Source organism: Plasmopara halstedii (assembly GCF_900000015.1).
Source record: "Plasmopara halstedii genome assembly, contig: Scaffold_650, whole genome shotgun sequence".
NCBI classification, from domain to species: domain Eukaryota; phylum Oomycota; class Peronosporomycetes; order Peronosporales; family Peronosporaceae; genus Plasmopara; species Plasmopara halstedii.
Genome location: NW_020187567.1, coordinates 2,501,457 through 2,520,718, shown reverse-complemented (window position 1 = coordinate 2,520,718; position 19,262 = coordinate 2,501,457). Strand labels below are relative to the sequence as shown.

Genomic DNA, 19,262 nt, shown 5'->3' with positions numbered 1-19,262 from the left:
AGGTCGGTGACCTAAATTAAGCTTCCTCTAAGCGCAAAGCTACGGCAGCCCCGCTGCAGCGGCCCTGCCGCAACTAAAACAAAAGAAATGCAGTTTGGATTCTAAACGGAAGAGTATATTTGCCTTGTGTTAAGGTTGTGGTTAATCTTGGAGTTAGCGGATTGCGATCCGCTACACTCGTACTGGTTTTAGTATAAGACTTAAGGTCGGTGACCTTAGCTCAGCTTCCTTTAAGCAAGAGCTACAGCAGCCCCGCTGCAGTACATCTCCCGTTACAGAAGCTATAAGCCCATGCGATGCGTTTATTAAGGTTTTATCATCACAGAGAATAAAACGCCTGAATCATAGAGCAATTTCGCTGGCGTTGACTCGACGTATCAGCGTTGTTTCACGGTTGAATCAAATACATATCAATAAACTGCAATTTTGCTGAGCTGAAAGCTACATCTTGTTTCATATAACCATAGACAGTCCCTGCGACAGTAATCGAGATTTTCGCCTTGGAAAAATTACCACTAATGCAGTAATACCTGAAAGTTCGAACTTGTAATTTGCAATTTTGTGTTGTCATCGAGTATACAATCACTCTCTCCGCGTAGAGCGCACATGCGGGGCGGTCCATTCGTTTTTCCGCTGTTTGTGGATGCAGCAGACGCTGCAGCAGCAGATGCTCGCGAGTCTTTGCATCCCGTGACCTCAACGCCTGAGGAAATTGCCGTGCTGTTCAACCCGACTCATTTAGCGTCGCTCATTCGCGTCGCAACCACCAACATCTCTGGGTACGCATATATCTAAGAGGCTCTTAACATCCTTCACATGCCGTTCATTTAATGCTGTTATATCCGGGGTAACAGCTTGGCTGGCGAGACAACAGATATAAAAGCTGATGTTCTTAACTCACTACCTAAATGGGCGCAAGCAGTCGTGCAGACAGGATGCTTCCATAGTTCGTAATGCGAAAAGACTTCCCTTTTGTAATAGTATAAACTGACGGCTGCATCAATGGTTGTTTATAGCTGGTGGAGTATTGTCTTCCCGGACAGAGTTGAAAATAAAATCAGAGCTGCAAATCGAGACAGAATATTGGAAAGCACGTAAACAAAGATCGGCAGGTCGTGTTGATAGTCGCAAAAACTCAACAGATGATACAGCAGATGAGCCTCAAAATAATTCGGGCGAAGTCAATGTTGCGCTAGTCCTAGACTTGGATAGGAAAGACGATGCGGAACTTCCGATGGTTTCAACCCATGCTGAGACCACTGCAGAGAGCGTGAGCAAGTACGCCGAATTACTCAAGAGATTGGTAAAAGAGGCTTCAAAACGGCAGCTTACGGACAATTTCGATCAGGATGACGTGGATTTGTTCAAGGACGACGAAGTAAAAATCTTGTTGCAGACTCTGAAAAGCATGAAAAAAAACTCTTGGATCTATAGTTTGGAGCCGGACCTGCTAATTTCCCTGATACAAGCCTTTGATGTGCAGGTGCGACTGGGCTTGGCAGTGGATGTGATAAGCGCTGAATTGCTGACTAAAGTGAAAGATGAAGAACTGAATGTGCGGGTTCTGAGGCTCTCAGCATCGCTTGATATTGCGATTTGCGAGCTGATCTTGATAAATTCTTTTCAGACTGATCGACGAATTCTCTCGGAGGAGAGTATTGATAGTTGTTTTCAGCTCCTACATCACGCAATTCGGAATTTTCTCCTTCCATGCATCGACACTTCGTTCGTGACGACTGCATCTAAACTGGCGACAAAATATAATGATGGAAAGCAGTTGGTTTGCCGCAAAAGTTTCGGGTCATCTCGACTAAATTTGTGTTTGATGAAGGGAACTCGCAGGGCTGTCGAACGTATTTCTCACGTAGTTTGTGAGTTCATGGATAATCTTGCTACTCTCATCACAAGTATCAAGCTTGCGGACCGATGGATACTAAGACTTTCGTCATCGATGGTGGAGCTTTTTGCTTTGGATCATAGCTCGTATGCTACTTCATTGCAGCAAAGCGCCTTGAGCATACTGCGGGGTATATTCTTGCGATACAAGTCTCATCGAGAGTTGCTGTTCGAAAATATAGTGGACATCATGGTAAAGCTTCCTACTAGCAAGCGTACCTTTAAAACGGTAAAATTGTCTAACTCTAATGACACGGTTCAGCGTATATCAACTCTGGTGGTGTCATTAGTTCAGTGTCGTGTATCTTCCAGCTCTTTCGAAACGATGGAAACTGAGATAAGCTGGCAAGAAGATTTCAAGGATGTATTCTCAAGGCCAGATAATGCCACCGAAGTCAAGTCTTTACCCAGGTGTGATTTGATGAAAAGGTTATTGGAAAATGTTCAGAACGACGCTAGGTCATTTGTTCGAGTATTTCTACGAGCATGCTGGAAGAAAACCGACGATCGTTATAATCGCATGGTTCTCGACAACTTTGTCGAAGACCTCCTTGTAATGTTTGTACGTCCTGAATGGGTGGGAGCTGAGGATCTACTTAAGGCCTTGAGTTCATCTTTGGCAAGTATATTGCACGCCAATGTGTCTGGTGGAAGAAATTCGGATCATCATCAAAGTTTGTCAGCGCTGAACTTAATTGGAAAAGTATGCACTTCGATCAAAGGTTATCAGAGGAAGGTTGCTGTTGATGGTCTGGATGATGATAAAGGCACTCGAGCACTTATTGAGGAACATGCAAGCTGCTTGCGTGCAGTCGTTTCGCTCGAGAAAAGTCAGTGTAATGAAGTAATGCTTCGCTTTGATGAAGAGATCATAAGCGAGCTTGCGTTAAAGCATATCGTCGTGACGCACCTTCAGCGACACAACCTTGATGAGGGTGATTCAATGAAGCTATTGATCTTGAAATTCATTTCGGAGCTGGAGATCCGTTTGAAAGGAGTCAAGTCCAATTATTTGGAACGTGAGAAGAGAGTTTGGAAGTCGCTGTGGGAAGGGCAAACAAGAGGCTCAGACTCGATGTTTACGATTGCCCCTCCTACTATTGAGCTAGCACTGAAGTCTTATTTACATCTCGCTGTAAAACGTGAATTTTGTGGCCTATTTAGCAAGCTCTTAGCGCACATAATGATTTTATTATCTAAGGGAGCGCCATTTCTCAAAGCGCGAGTTATGAAATGTTTGAGAGGAATTGTCGACATGGATCCGATGTTGATGACAGATTCTCGTGTGCAGCTTGCGGTTAAAAGGTGTTGCACAGATGAGAAACCCTCGGTTCGGGAAGCAGCCGTTGATCTGATCGGAAGTTATGTTTCGCAACAGCCCCTTTTGGTACTGTTGTGTTTGTTGTTGCTGACTTATTATATCGGCGTATGCTTAGCAGAATTTGTTAATTTGGCAGATTGACGAGTATTTTGGCGTTCTCTCTGAACGAATACGTGACAAGGGTATGAAAGTGCGAAAAAGTGTTTGCAAGATCTTTAAAACGGCAATTGTGATGCGGGATCGAAATCGCGGATCAATCACGGAACAAGAGCTACGCCGAAAAAGTGCTTGTATGCGGTGTTTAGTCGAACGAATTGGACATGCAGCTGAAGATCGAGCTATCAAAGATTTTGTTATCGATATTTTTCAAGAAGTTTGGTTTGGCTCTGAACTGTCTTCGTCTAGATCATTGAATATGTTTAATGACGAATTCTCATTACCAGCCGGCTGGACTGCTCTTCCAAGCGATGTCCATGAACAGGAATATTCCGCTGCTCAACTTGATAATAACATAAAATTTGTCTCGACAGATGGGAATGTCGCCCACTCGGCGGAAGAAGCTTGGTCGTTAGCTCAAACGCCCACAGTGACGCCTGCCAGTATCGTTAAAACTAATATTTCAAAACTAGACAACAGCGCTGATGTTGTTGCAACTATCGTTGAGGTCCTTCATGGTGTACCAAACTTGAAGTGGTTTACTGAATTGCTAAAAAGACTGTTAGAGGAATGCAATCAGGCAGCTGGGGCACATTCAACACAATATCGGCTGACTCATGTTGCAATAGCTCGAAATCGTTCGAAGAAAATTGTAGATCGTTTGGTAAATAATCTGATGGATCTTCAAGAAGGTAAACTTATCAAAGGTGTTTCAATCGATAAAGCAGAAGAGCAGTTTGCGGCGTGCATGACTGCTCTGTCAGCCTTTTGCGAAGCAAACCCTCAGCTTCTAGCTTGCCACCTCGATACAATTCGCGTGTATCTAAAAGAAAAGGACATTAGGGTCCAAACCTCATGTGTCTCGATTATAAACAACGTTTTGAAATTAAAGCGAGTGCCGTACACGATCGCTATGAAATTGGAAGACGATTTAAAGCTTCTTGTTCAGCGTTCTTCTCCTAGCGTTGTTGGTCCGAGTATTGAGTGTCTTGCAACGCTTTCCATAACGAGAAAAAGTGCACCCAACCATTTATTTGAGATGCTAGAGCACTATTTTCTTTGCATATGCAAGTACAAACAGAGGGATTCTTATGCTGGGTTATCGGATCAAGAGAACCAAGTGCTACAGCGTGCACTGTTTGTAGCGGGAAAAATTGTCGGTGCAACGGACATTGACACTTGTGTTGCGCTTTCGAATGAGGCTAAAGTGCTCACTATTGGTCAAATCACCGAATTGCTCTACAATCTGTACAGACAATTTGTCCAGATGCAAGGTAACGATACATGCGCAGGCAAAGCTGTTCAGGGCATGGGTTTTCTATTTTTGATCCGACCACGTCTGTTTCTTCGGGCACAGCAAGAGGGCTTATTAAGCTATCTTTTGAAGGCTGACACCCGAAAAGCGAAGCTGCAATGTCTTATCAGCATGAAGGAGTTGCTGCTATACCAGGAAGAACATTTGGGAAACGGCCATGCAACAAAGTCTTTAAATCAGTTTAAAAGCAAAGAACAGCAAGTCCAAGGCGATCAGGAAGCGGACGCCTCGTTGATTGGTAATGTCATGCAAGCAGAGTTGGAAAATGTTTTGCATTTATTGTTGCAAAAGGTGCCGCAAATCCGAAAAGCGGCTATTGCCTGCATTGACGCATTGCTTACACAAGGCTTGGTGAATCCGCTGCAATGTATACCAAATTTGGTAGCGCTTGAGACTGATCGTATTTCAGATGTTCGGGATACAGCATTCTCTCTGTTGCTAGCGCTGCATAAAAGATACTGGAGCCAATTTCATACACCTCTTATTGAAGGTATTGAAAATTCGTACTCGTTTCAGCTCAGTGTCTTCGGCGATACTACAGCGCTGGGGATCGATGAAAACGAAAAAGACTTTTGTCTCTTCGGTCGACTATTTTCAAATTGCGTTCCGACAATGAAGTCGCATAGACCGCGTTTTTTGAGAGCGCTGGTGAACCAATTTACTGAACAGGGGAGTATCCTTCGGCCATTGAGAAATAAGGAGACTATCATTGACAGCGATACGATCACATCCAGATTAAAATTTTTGTGCTATCTGGCGCAAATTTTGGCGTCGCTGCCCTACGAATTGGAGGAAGAGCCGCTTTACATTATTTATTTAGTCAATCGCTACGTGAGTCTTCGACTCGGGTACGTCCTTGTCGCTGCGTTGTTGGCTGTGCTGACAGTCTGCTTCTTGTTTAGCCCCGTGATGGATGATCTGAAGAAGGCCTTTGCCGAGGCAGGGGTCGCACCAAGTTTATTAATGAACGATGAATTAGATCTTTCTACTTTAAAGCTCGGAGAGTATTCACTGTGCCTTCCTGCTCGCTCTGTATTATCGCTTGGAATAAATGGACGAACCGCTTTCGCGATTGCACTGATGCTACGTCTAAAATTTACGCTGAAGCATAATTTTCAGTTGACTAACGAGAGGTGCGCTACCTTCAAACCCACTTCTACAGATACTTCAGCCGAGGCGAAGGAACGTCTCTTCAAAAAATTATTATTACCTTCCGTCGATGATCTGTGCCATGCCAACGATCCAATTTTGATAAATTGGAATCTATTTATGGTTGCGTGGTACGCGGCCCGGGAGGACCAAAAGCAGTTGGATATCGATCTTGAAGAAGTTCAAGCGGCAGTACCAAAGCAACGGCGCCAATCGCGCAGAGCTTTTTCATCAAAAAAACAGAAAATTCGGAAAATTCAAAGCCAGGACGAGTTTGTCGAATGACTGGTTTTAGTGCGATTTTAAATTAATAAATGTCATCCTTGCTTAATACAGTCGTCGTGGCAACTTTTTAACAAATGCAGATTCGACAGCCTATCCGTTATTAGTCGACTTCGCTTCACATCCATCGTGCGAAGAAACACACTTTCAAACTCTGTAAGTGATGCATTATACAACTTGTCTGGTGTCACCATGGGATCTACTAGTTCTAGTCGCCCGTTAAATAAATCTAATAATCCTGTAAAGCACCAAAAACGTTCAGCATCATGTGGCAGTACTTCAAACACTACTCTAGCCACGCTTAAAAGAAAGTTGCGGTCGACCGATTTACGCAGCATTGGTGCGTCACATGTCGCAATATCTTGCTGGTAGGTCTGGTGCAGGTGAACCAATCTCTCCAGATCATGCTGCGAATACAACGGCAACTTGTTATTTGCTTTAGCTGTCTCCTCATCCTTTAACAATTTTAGGCGCCTCGACAGTTTAAATGGTTGGAGATAATGTGCTGCGTCCACAAGATCTTCAAACATGGCACGTCGCTCCGTTAACACAAAGCTCCACAATCTCGAATAAGGCGGTAGCACTTCCACTAATAACAGCCAGATCCTCGCGCGATACTGTGGCGCGACACCAAGCTCTAGAGCTAAATTCAGAAGTTGCGGCAAATTGACCACCGATTCACTGAGCAGCGCCGCGAACGAGGCGTCCAAATTCACGATGTGCTGTACAACAGGAACACCTAGCGTCTTATAATAGGTCGTGCGAAAGTTGCGGCTCAGTGTCATTTGAAGGTTTGACGCCAATTTTCGAGTATGTGCCATCATTCACAAATTTGAGCGTTTATCATTAAATTTTATCCTCATTTTGGTGTTGCGATAAGCATGTGCAGTCTGCATCTATCACGACATCTGCAGAGCAAACGAGGCGACACTTTTGATTTAAGGTGAGTAAGTCCGGCAATATTGTGATTTTGGAAAGTATAGAGCTTATTGAAACGATTGTTTATTGAAGGTATTCTTTAAATTTATAACTTTTTACAAATAGTACTTGTCACCTCGACTCCCTGTATCAAGCTCCATAAGAAACAAATGCATCAATTTATGTAAAGACTCAGGAGTGCGTACCTGATATCCCAGCTGGACGTATTAAGGCATGGTAAAACCAGTAAGGAGCTGGCTGAGCTTCAGTGCTCTTCAAATACAACCGGTGTCAAAGTCCGTGCTGTCGCGGCCAATAAGGCCAAACTCAGGATATTGCTTGTCTGCAGCTAGCGGTGCCTCGCGTTCGATTCTAGCATGCCCAATCCAATACGCAAGAAGCAAAAATCAACAATCCAGAAATTGACCCAGAAGACCAATTTACAATGCCCGTTACTGCTTCAGTGCCTTCCTTGTACGTACCCTTCATTTTGTCGTGGCTCAGACCGTCGTCCTGACCTGTGCTTTTCCCGTTTGCTGCTATCACGTGATATTAACACAGACTCTTCGATTCTTGTGTAGGAAAAGCCCTGGAACTCGTTTTTAGGTGACACTGGAAGACGTTTGTCCTGCTGCAAAAAACCATGGTCGGGCAGCTCCTTTGTAAACTCACGATCGAAATTCTGAATATCCGTCGGACCGCGAACACGTGGCTTAAATGGCGGCTTGATGCCTCGCTTTTCTAGCAATGCCCAGTCGATATTAGCAAAAAACACGTGATTTTTTATGTCCTCGACACCAGCACCTGGCCGCGATCCGATTCGATGTGTTGGGTCACGCTCCAACAATGCAGAGATAAGACTTTTAACCTCAGAGCTAAGCCCGAAATGTGCAGGAAACTTAAGTGGCGACTTCATGATTTTGGCGCACATCTGCTCTATATTGCGGTCAAAGAAAGGCGGCCATCCCGTGAGCATCTCGTACATGAGCGTGCCAAGACTCCACCAATCGATAGCTTTACCGTACTCCGTCTTCTTCTTTCGGCTGATAAGCATCTCAGGAGCCAAGTACTCGGGTGTACCACAAAAGGTCTTTGCACCGGTAAAATCCGTGCAGTCCGTTTTGGAAAGGCCAAAGTCCGTCAGTCGCACGTGGCCCGTCTCATCTAGAAGAATATTTTCAGGCTTAAGGTCACGATAGATAATGTCTCGCTCATGTAGATGCCCAATCGCCGCAACCAGCTCTGCTGCATAAAAGCGCACCATTGCCTCCGAGAAAGAACGAAATTTTTTTAAATGAAAAAAAATCTCACCACCGCAGCAGTAGTCCGAGACCATTACGAGCTTCGTGGCTGTCTGGAACGAGTACTTGAGCCCAACGATAAATGGATGGTCAATAGAACTCATAATTTTGCGCTCCATCACTGTGTGCCCCACTTGGTTGCGCTTTACTAGCTCCGATTTGCGCAGCACTTTCATCGCATAAATGTTGCCATCTTTACCTCGTTCTCTTGCCATGTAGACTCTACCGAAAGACCCTTTTCCTAGCATTTTCAAAATTTCAAAGTCTTGCATGGAAACCATGTGTCCACCAGAATCATCCGACACAAGGCTGTTACTGTCACTAAGGCGGGAAGATGTTGCAAGCGTTTTCGATGTTGATTGTACTTGTTTGGGTGCTGTCACCAAATCGACACCGCGAGCTGCTCCGTCCGTGCTATTTCCATCTTCTTCTTCGCTTTCCAAAGAGCTACTCCCATCGCACAGAAATTGCGTGACCTCAATTGGTCGTGGTCGCAGAGTCAGTAATGCATTTATGTACGTCTCAATAGCCTCACGACGCTGTTCAATAACACGTAGTGACAACGACATAAAAAATTTCTTGGGTGGAAAGTAAAGTTTTCCTACTGTTGCGTAAGACCTCCTCAAATTCTTATGCAGCCCGCGAAAGTCGCTGTACCGCTTCTCAGAGAAGCGAATAGTGCCCGACTGGAAATGTACGAATACTTGAAACACTGTATACCGCTTTTTATTGCTATTGCTTCGATCTCCGCCCAAGACAAGGGCACCCATAGAACCTCCGTGCCCACCTCGAGCGTCTCTTCCGTTCCACGTCGAAAAACGTCCTGCTCCGCTGGACACAGGCGAGTTGCCTACACTGTCGGCGCCTGCAGGAATGTGTGTTCGATCAACTCGATCCGTTGCGAGCTTCGACTTCCAACGAGGAATCTCCACTTTAAGAATTTCGTCACCTGCAGGTGGTGCAGCAGGATACTCAGGATGCAGCTGGTTTTGTTTTGGACTTACCTCTCTTCTCGTGGTGAACACATGAGTGGAGCCGCGCTGGGGAGGCGACAGCGCCATACCTGACGTGTAAGACGAACCGCTGAAGCGTCCCTCTACCTGCGCATGTGTGAGCGAGTGACGCATATGCGAGCTCTTTTTGCTGTTGTTGTGGCGCTTTTTATGCGCCTGCGGTTCTTGGTTCGACGTACGTAGTCCGCCAGTGCTGTTGACATGAACCTGTTGCTGAAATGCGGCGCTGAGTTGAACACTGCCAGTCGTAGAGCGCGAGCGCGATGGAGGATCCATGGGCGGGCGGCGCGAAGCCTGCAAATATTCGTCAACTGCAGGCATATGCAAAGAGACAGAGTGTGGTCGGCCGACGTGCCGCAGGTCGTGTCTAGCTGTGTGTAATTTCTCTTGCACTTTGTGGACTTGTTGACAGTTTCCGTATCATGACGACAGTTTTTAGGTTCCTACAGAAATTAACAAACCGTAGTTTGCTATCAAGCGATTATGGAAACGACTATGTATTAAGCGTTATCTCATTGTGTTAAGTGCACTGTTTGAGATTGGTGATTGGTCATAAGACTCAGATTACTAAACGAGATATGCCACTGACATGTCACTGTCAGAGAATCGTTGCGGGTATAGCCAGAAATTCGCAGTTTGTAGAGACAGCTTTTGAACATGCCCAGATTCCTCTTACTGTTGCGCGCCGAAGTTCAGAGTGGCAGTAGACCGACCTGCAGCGATCATCAGATACTCATGACGACACCATCTTACCGAGATATATCTAAAGGTGCTGGCCATTATGTACGATAGGCGAACGAGCCACCGTTATCCAGACTGCCACTTTGCGCATGGCTATATCAAGATTCGGGCAAACCGACTGAATGAAGCTTTCGATAGACTCCAATGACGGGTCATCTTGCTGCACAGAGCAGAAGAAGATACTTATTAATCAAGGAGTGCAACCAAATTTGTCTAGCCCAAAAGAAAGCTGATAGTACCATGCTTTCGATCAGATAGAGCGCAATATCACCCTTGAAGTCCACACATGCTAGTCGCGCAAAAAGCTCGTCTCGAGCACGACCGAAAGCAGATCCCGGCAAGATTGCCACTCCTGTATCTTGTAACAATTGTGCGCACAGCTCCTCATCCGTAAAAATGCCTCTTACAGCTAAGGCTTTGCGGTGCCTTCTGAAGCATGGGAATAAGTAAAAACCAGCTTCAGGAACTTGAACCTCAACATCCATCTTCTGCAACTGGTATGCAAACCAGCGACATATGATCTGCAGTGTCTTCTGACACTTACGCTTGTACGATGCAAGTTCCAGACAGCTGTGTTGATCACAGGAAGGTGAGAAAATTTTCGCCAACTTCCTGACTTTATCTGCTTCAGTTGGTAATACGTACTCGGGTTTGAACGCTCTTCGAGCGGCGTATTGAATCGGCGAAGCCACAGAAGTATATGTTTCGGATGCCATGACAAGCATGCTTCTCCGTAACCAGCCCATTTTCGGGGGAAACAACCAAAACCCCATGCGCCAGCCACCAGCTCCGCACCATTTGCTAAGTCCTCCTGAAACAATGGTTCCTTCCGGGTAGTACTTCGATAAAGACAAATGCGTGTCGGAATGGTGCAGCTCGGAGTATATTTCATCCGACACGACAAGAATTCGATATTTTCTCGCAATTTTTGCGAGCGTTTCCAACTATCAAAGTTATTTGCGATGACATGAAATGAGCCTTTGTACAAGCTAGATCTTTGGAACTTATCACGAACCTCATCGGCCTGATAAGCGCAACCGGTCGGATTGGACGGATTGTTTAAAATAAGAATTCGAGGAGCACCTGGCAGAACGCCCCACCATCAGTATTCCACATTCATTGATCTGATAGACCATCAAAGTTTACCAGGGTCTTTAGAGCAATGCGCTTCCAAAACCTCTGGGCGAAGCACAAAGTGATCCTCTGGATGAGTTGGTAGCCACATCATATTTCTTTGCACGCAAAAACGCACATTAGATGACAAATACGATGATGTAGGAACTTTTAGGTATGATTGTCACACCTTCCAGCAATGGCAGCTTGTGGTGCGAAACTGGTACAGCTTGGGTTAGGAAGCAGGAGATCGCCATAGTACACCATCTGTAGCACAAATAATAGCTCTTTGGTGCCTGGCCCCACCAACACGTCATCCTGAGAATATTCAATATGCAACCGATGCGATCCCCATGCTGCAATGTCGCCACAGAGCTCTGGGAGCCCCGCCACAGGCAAATAATCTCTTTGATGAGAGTTGGCCCTGACAACGATGGCAAATTTGTTTTATATCAATGTGGCACGGCATGGTATCAAGCGAGAATCTTGTACGCACCGCAATTCATCAACAATACACTGTGGGATTGGAAACGGCGACTGACCAAGTCCGAGCTTGTAGATGCACTTGCCCTCCCTAATCATCTTGTTGCTGAGCTCATCCAGCGCGCTTCCGGCCGCAGTGCACAGCATTCGTACCTTACAATTAATTGCTCTTCTTGGTCCTAAAGTATCCGAAAAAAACATAACTCCTTTCCAATTTCAAAACGTTGCTTTGGCATTGTGCACCTTGGCTTAAAGTTTCCATCTGTCGCTTAACACCTATTGCAGGAGCCACTTGATCTTTTAATTTAGAGGACTCAGATGATTTTTCTCTTGTCATGTCACTCTGGTCATTAGTGTCAGCAATGGAATCCTGAACATCCGTGTTAGTCTCAGATGCCTTAAACCACGAGGTAAGTGATGCATGCTGCTGCACTCGACGTTGCAATGTAGATCGTGGAATATTAAACTTGCGGGAGGCTTTCCGCAATGACATGGATCTACTTTGAACGGCATCAACAGCCACCGCGATCTCCGCGGAATCTGTAGCTTGTCGCGGCATTAAAAAACAAATAGAATCAGAAAATAATCAGACTTCTGCCAGTGAAATTGAAGTTACGACTCTATCTTCTACCGAACAGACGTCAAATGGCGTGGCGAGCAAATAATGCACGGATCGGCCCTGGTAGCGGCCGCGGAGCGCCTTCTTCGGTACCGCGCGCAAAGCCAACCATGCAGGCTATCGCTGAGATTGAGCGAAACCGTGAGGACCGACGGCGTGCTATGGCTGCGGCCAAGCGTGAACGCAAGCGAGAAAGTCAGCTGAACGAGAAGCTGGGCCATCCGGGCGACGTGGACTTTCAGCGCATGATCAAGACATTTCGCGAGCAGAATAAGGACAAAGGCCGACCACATGCCGAGGTGGGAGACAGCAAGATTACTATATGCGTACGAAAGCGGCCGGTGAACGTCAAGGAGGTTAAAAAGCACGACTATGATGCTGTGACATGTTTAAACCCAATGGCTATCGTGCACGACTGTAAGCTGAAAGTGGATGGCATAACGAAGTATTTGGACAGCAATGCCTTTAACTTTGATCATGTATGGCATACGCTTATGATTTTGCCGGAAATGTAGTACTAACGGCATCGAGCTATTATTATGTTGTAGACGTTCGACGAAAATGCGACAAATCAGAGTGTATACATGTACACTGCCCAGCCACTTGTCAGATTTGTGTTTCATGATGGTGGACATGCTACAGTCTTTGCGTACGGGCAGACGGGAAGCGGCAAGACACACACGATGCAAGGCATTCAGAGTCAGATTGCTGCGGATGTGTTTGCGCAGGCAGACGAATTTGTGAGGCGAGGATACCCCCTTGATATCTGCGTTAGCTTTTTTGAGATCTATGGCGGACGTTGCCAGGACTTATTGCATCAGCAAGTATTGACTATTCGAGAAGATGGCGCTGGAGAGGTGCAAATTGTTGATCTAGGAGAAGTGCAGCCACAGAACACGGAAGAGTTGTTACAAGTCATCAGCAGAGGCAACAGTCTTCGCACGACACATGCTACGGAGCTAAACGATGTGTCTTCTCGCTCTCACTGCATTTGTCAGATCAATCTCCGCGACAAAGGAACAGGGCGGCTTCATGGTAAGCTGTCTTTGATCGACCTAGCAGGTAGTGAACGTGGTGAAGACACGAAAAATCACAATCGACAGAGACGAATGGAATCCGCTGAGATCAACCGAAGTCTGCTAGCTTTGAAAGAGTGCTTTCGGTATATTTGATTTGGTATTGTCCAAAAAACTCCACGTGTCTGATCAGTCAATATTTTTACATTCAGAGCTTTGGACAGTGGTGTTCGTACTCACATTCCATTCCGAGCAAGCAAGCTCACTCAAGTGCTCAAAGATTCATTTGTTAACTCTAAAGCGAGGTAATCAAGTATCGTCATTGATAGTTGTGAGAGTTTTTCTGATGCTGCGGCCGTTATCATGTCATTTCCAGAACTGTGATGATTGCAGCCGTTTCACCGTGTGCCTCCTCCTCCGATCATACTTTGAATACCCTTCGATATGCTGACCGAGTCAAGGAAAAACGCGTCTCGGCTGATGCCTTCGACCAAAAAGTTGAGAATTCTGATCCTGTTGACATTGAGGATGTCCACTTTGAAGAGGGTAGTTTTATTGCTTTGAGATTTGACGTTGCATGCCATCTCCTGACTTAGTGGTTAGGTTTTGACGTTTGCGAGGCATATACAGCACAAAGTAGAGGTGAAGACTTAGGGGAGGAAGATATTGACATAGTAGAGGACTTTTCACTTCGAGACGAATATGGCAAAAACGGTGAAATGCTTGGCCGTATTGGCAATAATGACGATAGCAAAGACAAAAAACCGGTATTATCTCACTATTATCATGGGAAATGTGATGGCTTGAGCACTTGCCATTTTGGCCACCGTTGCCACTTGAGTACGCTAACAGGATCTAATTTATGAATTAGTCGCTTTCACTAATTTGTCTTGCTGCTTGCTGAGGCATACAGATTCAGCTGACAAAATTCATGATAACGAGTATCTCAATAAAGCATGGCAAGGAGTGGTATTGAATACCATAGTGGCTATGTGGTACCAAAGCAAGATAAGTAAGATTGTTTACACATTTGCCAGGTTCAAACGCTGTATGAAGAGCAAGAAAGTTTGCTTAACACACATATGGGCGCAATTCAGGTCAGTCATCTAAGCCAGGTATGAGTAATCTCGCGGATTGATGATTTGCATTGATGACATAAGGAAAATGCCGAACTTCTTACGGAGGAAGGCGCCATGCTAGCAGCGATTCAAAATGAAGATTCAACAAGTATTGAGCAGTATATTTCGCGCCTGGAAGAGGTAGGTGGGGCTAAGTCAATTGCCTCGTTTTATCACTAAATGTTGGTCGCGTTAGATCCTTGCTCAAAAAGCACTAACGATCAGCACTCTTCGACGTCAACTCGCTACTTTTCGTCAGCACATTGAAGGCGAAGAGGAAAATATAGCAGAACCTCCTCCGAAGAAGTTCATTAAGGGTGTGGCTAGGATGTAAGATTTAAACAATTGGACAAATCGTATTACGAATTGCTTACCGTACTAACGCAAATTAAAACCACACAAAGAATCAAAATCTCCAATTTCATGGCCTGCTGTTGAAGATATTCGGACTTAAGTGCCCAAAATAAAGGATTGCTTGCTCGCCAACCCTTCCAACAAAGGCTGGATTGATGCCCAAGAGCATAGGAAACGTTAATGATTCAATGCTTATAGTATCGCCCGCTTGGTCCAGTGAGAGATATTCCCAGCGCTGCATTAGGCAACTGTTGATCCCATTTCCAAGAGAGTTTCTGCGCCTGTAAGCAGCCAGATGCCAAGTGAAATCGAGAATGAGGCAAGGCAACGTCAGATTCACCGCCGACTGTTAAGGACTCCGACAAATTTTAGAATAATTATAGGAGTGAAATCATACCAGGACATGGGAGAAAAAGTGTGACGCCATCTACTTCTATAAATTCTTCGCTTAATAAGTATGACGCTGAACTAGCTTGCCCATTCGTTGGCGTTTACCTAAATACATTCAACAATGGAAAATGATAGAAAAGTATTTTGAGAAGCTGGAGCGGGGCTGCCGTAGCTCTTTTGCTTAGACGAAGATAGGCTAAGGTCACCGATTTTACGTTATATACTAGCACCGGTACGACTGTAGCGGATCGCATTCCGCTAACTCCAAGAGTTGAACCACAACCTTAACTCAAAGTAAATAGACTCTCCCGTTCAAAAATATAAATTGTATTCCTTTTGTTTTATTTATGGCAAAGCCGCCTATATCTAAATCTATAGGTTTTCCTAATAAAATAGTAAAACCTCATAATTACAGGCAGTTCCGCCTTCTTGTTTAGGTGTAGCCACATTATTGTGTGATAACACTATCTTGTGTGACCCATCCCTTCATATTAGAGTACGTGTCACCCCCTTACACTCTTCCTCATCAAAATTGTGTATACTCACAATTCACATTTAAAAGTCGTCTCGTACGAGACTCGGTTGTCTAAGACACCTCTACGTCCCCAAGATCATTTTCACGCATTCTCTACTTAAGGATCCCCGCGTCTATGACACGAAAGACACCCAGCCTCGCTGGTTCCGAGAGTTCCCGCGGGCAGAGCCTTTCTTCGTCTCCTGCACACGGCGCAACTTCAGACTGCACGTCCGCGGCTTGAAGGGAAGCGCATCTTAAGCCCTCGGTAACCGAGCTCCACACACCGTGCCCGCCACGGACGACAGTTTACCTCGTCGAGGATTCGAAGGAAGTCGATTAAGAGTCGGATACTCCTTTCTCAGTATGGATGAAAGAGGAGGGCGAGGTACGCCAGCGGCGCGACGTGAGCCTGCTCGGATGTTGCGGACGCCGTTCCCTTTTCCCGACCTCTTGACTTCCTGGAGAAGTGGTTTTATTACTAATCGCCTCGATGAGGCACAGGAGCAGCAGTTGGAGGCTGCCCACAGGGCGGCTCTTATATGCTCACATCCACGGTTGGTCCTAGACTCTCGTTTGGAATACGGCTTTCTCCCGGCGGATCCCGCCACAGAAGCGAAGGACGCGACCACTCGATCGTTGGGCGTCTACGTGGTCGGGTCCCCGGCTGCTAGACAAGCTGAGCTTGACCAACGAAAAGCCCTCCGAGCTTGCTTGTTGGTACCTCAAGAAATCCCAATGAATAGGTACCGCGCTCGACTTCGCGCTCAAAGAGGAGGCGCTCCTGTACCCGCGATGCGGACGATTCCTGTGGTGCTCACCCCTGGTGAAACCACTGTAGATGATAAAGACCTCTTGGAGCAATGGGTGCAGCGGCACCGGAAGTTTTCCTCGCAGTCTACCTTACACCGGATTCCCAAGGAGGTGAACGTGCGCGTGGAACGCCATCTTTGGTTCGAGTTTTCCAAACTCAAGGCGCAACGCCGACTTCCTTCGTTCTGTCGCCCTGCGACAAATTGATTTATCCATCCCGATCCCACGAGCTCTGTGGTCTGTCACACGGGTGTTTCTGCGCCCACAACAGCTCAAGGCTATAGCTTGAGCTCAGCTCATGGCTCTTCGGCTTTCCTGACGTTTGCCGAGAAGTGCGGGGCGTCCATCGACGCGGAATGCCATGTTCCCTCTGATCGTAAGTGTCCACGACGTCTAAGCAGTCTTGCCGAAGTGGCACTTCAAACTCCCACGAGTTCCCGAAATCGGCGTATCCCTCCTTCTTCACATGATACTGGCTTTGACCCTGGCAAGGACGTCAACCCAAGTGAAAGTGGACGCCACCGTCCTCCTCGAGAAAATTCAGCGGCGGTCGATGACGACCTGCTCGATCGCCGTCTGGTGACTCGCGATGCTTTTTGAGCTCTTGAGGACAAGGTCCGTCGCCATCGGGGCTCCGCTGAGCATCATGCTGAGAGCGCTTACCGCCGTGCGGAAGACCTCGAGAGCTTGGAGCACCTTGTGCACACCGACTGCCTCACGTTGAGGACTTTCGCGCTCTATTGAAGCGGTTCCTAGCCGTCGAGCAGACGAATGCGTCACTTCGCACGACGGTGGAGAGCCTGGCGCCATTGGAAATTGATATCGTTGCACTCCGTGCTCAAGACCAGTTGCTAGTTCAGTTTCTGGGCGGTCGAGCACCTGTGGGCACCGCCCCGGTGCCAACGCATCCGCGTTCAGTTGCGCCGGATCCCGGTACAGTTTAAGCAGAACACCAGGCTGGTGCGCATCCTTTTCGGAAGGTGAAGCGTATGTGCAAGGCGCCGCTCGGCCACAACCTTGGAAGGTCCGATAAATCGTGGACGGAGCTTCGTCTTAAAGACAGCAGAAACTGCATATGTAGGAAGACTTTTAGCATGAAATAAAACCAGATCGCCGACCTCAAATTGTCCAGCATTTCTTCTGCTTCTTCCGTTTGCATGTTCTTTCTGTATGTCTTGACTTTCAGCCGTCGCGTCGCGAACGTGTCGAAAGACACTCAGTCTGGTCGACAGGAAGTCATCGACTTCTTTACGAACAGTGAGGAGGCTGACATCAGCTTGCCGCTCGGCTATTACCCCACCAAGCCCTGATCCATGGATGGCGGCGTCAGCGGGACGCGAGGATGAACAAGCTCGTTCGCGTAGAAGGGCGTGTTGCCGGTAGACGCATCCACTGCATTGCTCAGAGCGAACTCCACAAGTGGCAGCATGGCGGTCCAGCACCTCGGCGTCTCAACGCAGACGCTGCGAAGGAAACCTTTAACGACGCGTTTAAACGATTCGTTTGACCATCGGTCTGCGAATGGTCCGCTTTGTCATTTTGGTGACCAGCACCTTAAAGATCGTTGATGAAAACTGCCCAGTGAAGCTTGGGTCTCTGTCAGATGTAATTTATCCCGGGAGTCCATGTTGTCGAAAGAAACGACCCACAAACAGCGTCGATGTACTCACACCGGCGTTGGTGTCCGACACCGCTGCAAGATGAGCTATCTTGCTCAATCAGTCGACGAAGCCAACGACACGCGTGTTGCGCCAATTCCTTCGGCAGACCAAACACAAAGTCCATATTTAGGAAAGACCAACAACCGGAGGTTACCGGCAAACTCGCATGAATCACCGCAGCATTCGGAGGGTTTCCCCTCTGACATGTCTCACACATGCGCACATATGTGCTCGTCCATTTGTACAGCTTGGGCCACCAATAGTGGCAGCTCACCGAGCTGGACGTCTTCTCACGACCGATATGTCCACTAAGTGGGGAGACGTGGGCCTCACAGAAGATACGATATTTCAAATCATCATCGTGCGGAACCACAATTTGTGCCATTTCCGTTGAATCGGTGCTATAATATAGCAACCCGTTACTCAACGAATATCGGTATGACCGTGCGCGCAAACGCGCCGACAATTTCTTGTTCGAGTTTCCAATCTCCTTGCTCACGAGAGCCTGTAGCAGCGCTACACACATACTATCACCCGCGTATGCGGCGTGGATCACATCCGCCACTGCTGACGTCACCGTCGTGACATGAGCAAGCTCATAGTCCGGTTTGCGTGACAATGCATCAGCTAAATCATTATGCTTTCCTGGTTTATATTTCACCTCAAAGTCATATTCTGCAAAGAATAAGAGCCACCCGGCCATTCTATGCGAGAGGTGAGGCAACTGAGTCGCAGTGTGTAATGAAGCATGAACTGTGTAGATCACAAACGGCTTTGAGCCCAGTAGGTGCACCCTGAAGTTGACAATTGCATACTTCATCGCAAGTAACTTCTTGTCATGAATTGGGTAGTTCTTCTATGCAGCTTTGAGCAGTCGAGATTTGAACGCGATCACCCGATCTCGCCCCTCGGCGTCTACTTGCAGTAGAGCACAGCCGATGGCAAAGTCCGAAGCATCACAGACAACGCTAAAAAGACGATCAAGGTCTGGCAGCACCGGTATTGGTGCATGCAGGAGGCTGTCTTTGACACCGTCAAAAGCCCCCCGATGCTCGGTGTCTCAACACCATTCCGTATCCTTTGGAAGGC

The 19,262-nt window shown here is 46.8% G+C and overlaps 5 protein-coding genes across 5 annotated transcripts; 2 read left to right on the top strand and 3 right to left on the bottom strand.

Moving 5' to 3' along the window:
* Positions 1-606: 606 nt before the first annotated feature.
* Positions 607-6,122, top strand: PHALS_13135 (Sister chromatid cohesion protein SCC2/Nipped-B; the record flags this gene model as incomplete). The annotated part of the gene is made up of 6 exons (XM_024728830.1): positions 607-779; positions 855-946; positions 1,017-1,555; positions 1,628-3,283; positions 3,354-5,536; positions 5,591-6,122. 6 exons carry the CDS (start codon positions 607-609, stop codon positions 6,120-6,122), a joined length of 5,175 nt encoding a protein of 1,724 aa, XP_024579268.1.
* A 32-nt stretch (positions 6,123-6,154) lies between these two features.
* PHALS_13134 (Rab-GTPase-TBC domain) lies at positions 6,155-6,940 on the bottom strand (the record flags this gene model as incomplete). The annotated part of the gene is made up of 1 exon (XM_024728829.1): positions 6,155-6,940. The coding sequence occupies one exon, from the start codon at positions 6,938-6,940 to the stop codon at positions 6,155-6,157; it is 786 nt and encodes a 261-aa protein (XP_024579267.1).
* Positions 6,941-7,153: 213 nt separating this feature from the next.
* PHALS_13133 (agc protein kinase) lies at positions 7,154-9,672 on the bottom strand (the record flags this gene model as incomplete). The annotated part of the gene is made up of 6 exons (XM_024728828.1): positions 7,154-7,182; positions 7,244-7,255; positions 7,324-7,409; positions 7,520-7,778; positions 7,842-8,877; positions 8,944-9,672. The coding sequence occupies 6 exons, from the start codon at positions 9,670-9,672 to the stop codon at positions 7,154-7,156; spliced, it is 2,151 nt and encodes a 716-aa protein (XP_024579266.1).
* Positions 9,673-10,114: 442 nt separating this feature from the next.
* PHALS_13132 (aspartate aminotransferase) lies at positions 10,115-12,247 on the bottom strand (the record flags this gene model as incomplete). The annotated part of the gene is made up of 8 exons (XM_024728827.1): positions 10,115-10,252; positions 10,332-10,662; positions 10,738-11,036; positions 11,108-11,175; positions 11,239-11,324; positions 11,396-11,629; positions 11,702-11,867; positions 11,932-12,247. The coding sequence occupies 8 exons, from the start codon at positions 12,245-12,247 to the stop codon at positions 10,115-10,117; spliced, it is 1,638 nt and encodes a 545-aa protein (XP_024579265.1).
* Positions 12,248-12,333: 86 nt separating this feature from the next.
* PHALS_13131 (kinesin-like protein) lies at positions 12,334-14,775 on the top strand (the record flags this gene model as incomplete). The annotated part of the gene is made up of 9 exons (XM_024728826.1): positions 12,334-12,786; positions 12,856-13,469; positions 13,536-13,628; positions 13,700-13,869; positions 13,927-14,163; positions 14,237-14,292; positions 14,361-14,420; positions 14,484-14,582; positions 14,638-14,775. 9 exons carry the CDS (start codon positions 12,334-12,336, stop codon positions 14,773-14,775), a joined length of 1,920 nt encoding a protein of 639 aa, XP_024579264.1.
* Positions 14,776-19,262: the final 4,487 nt, after the last annotated feature.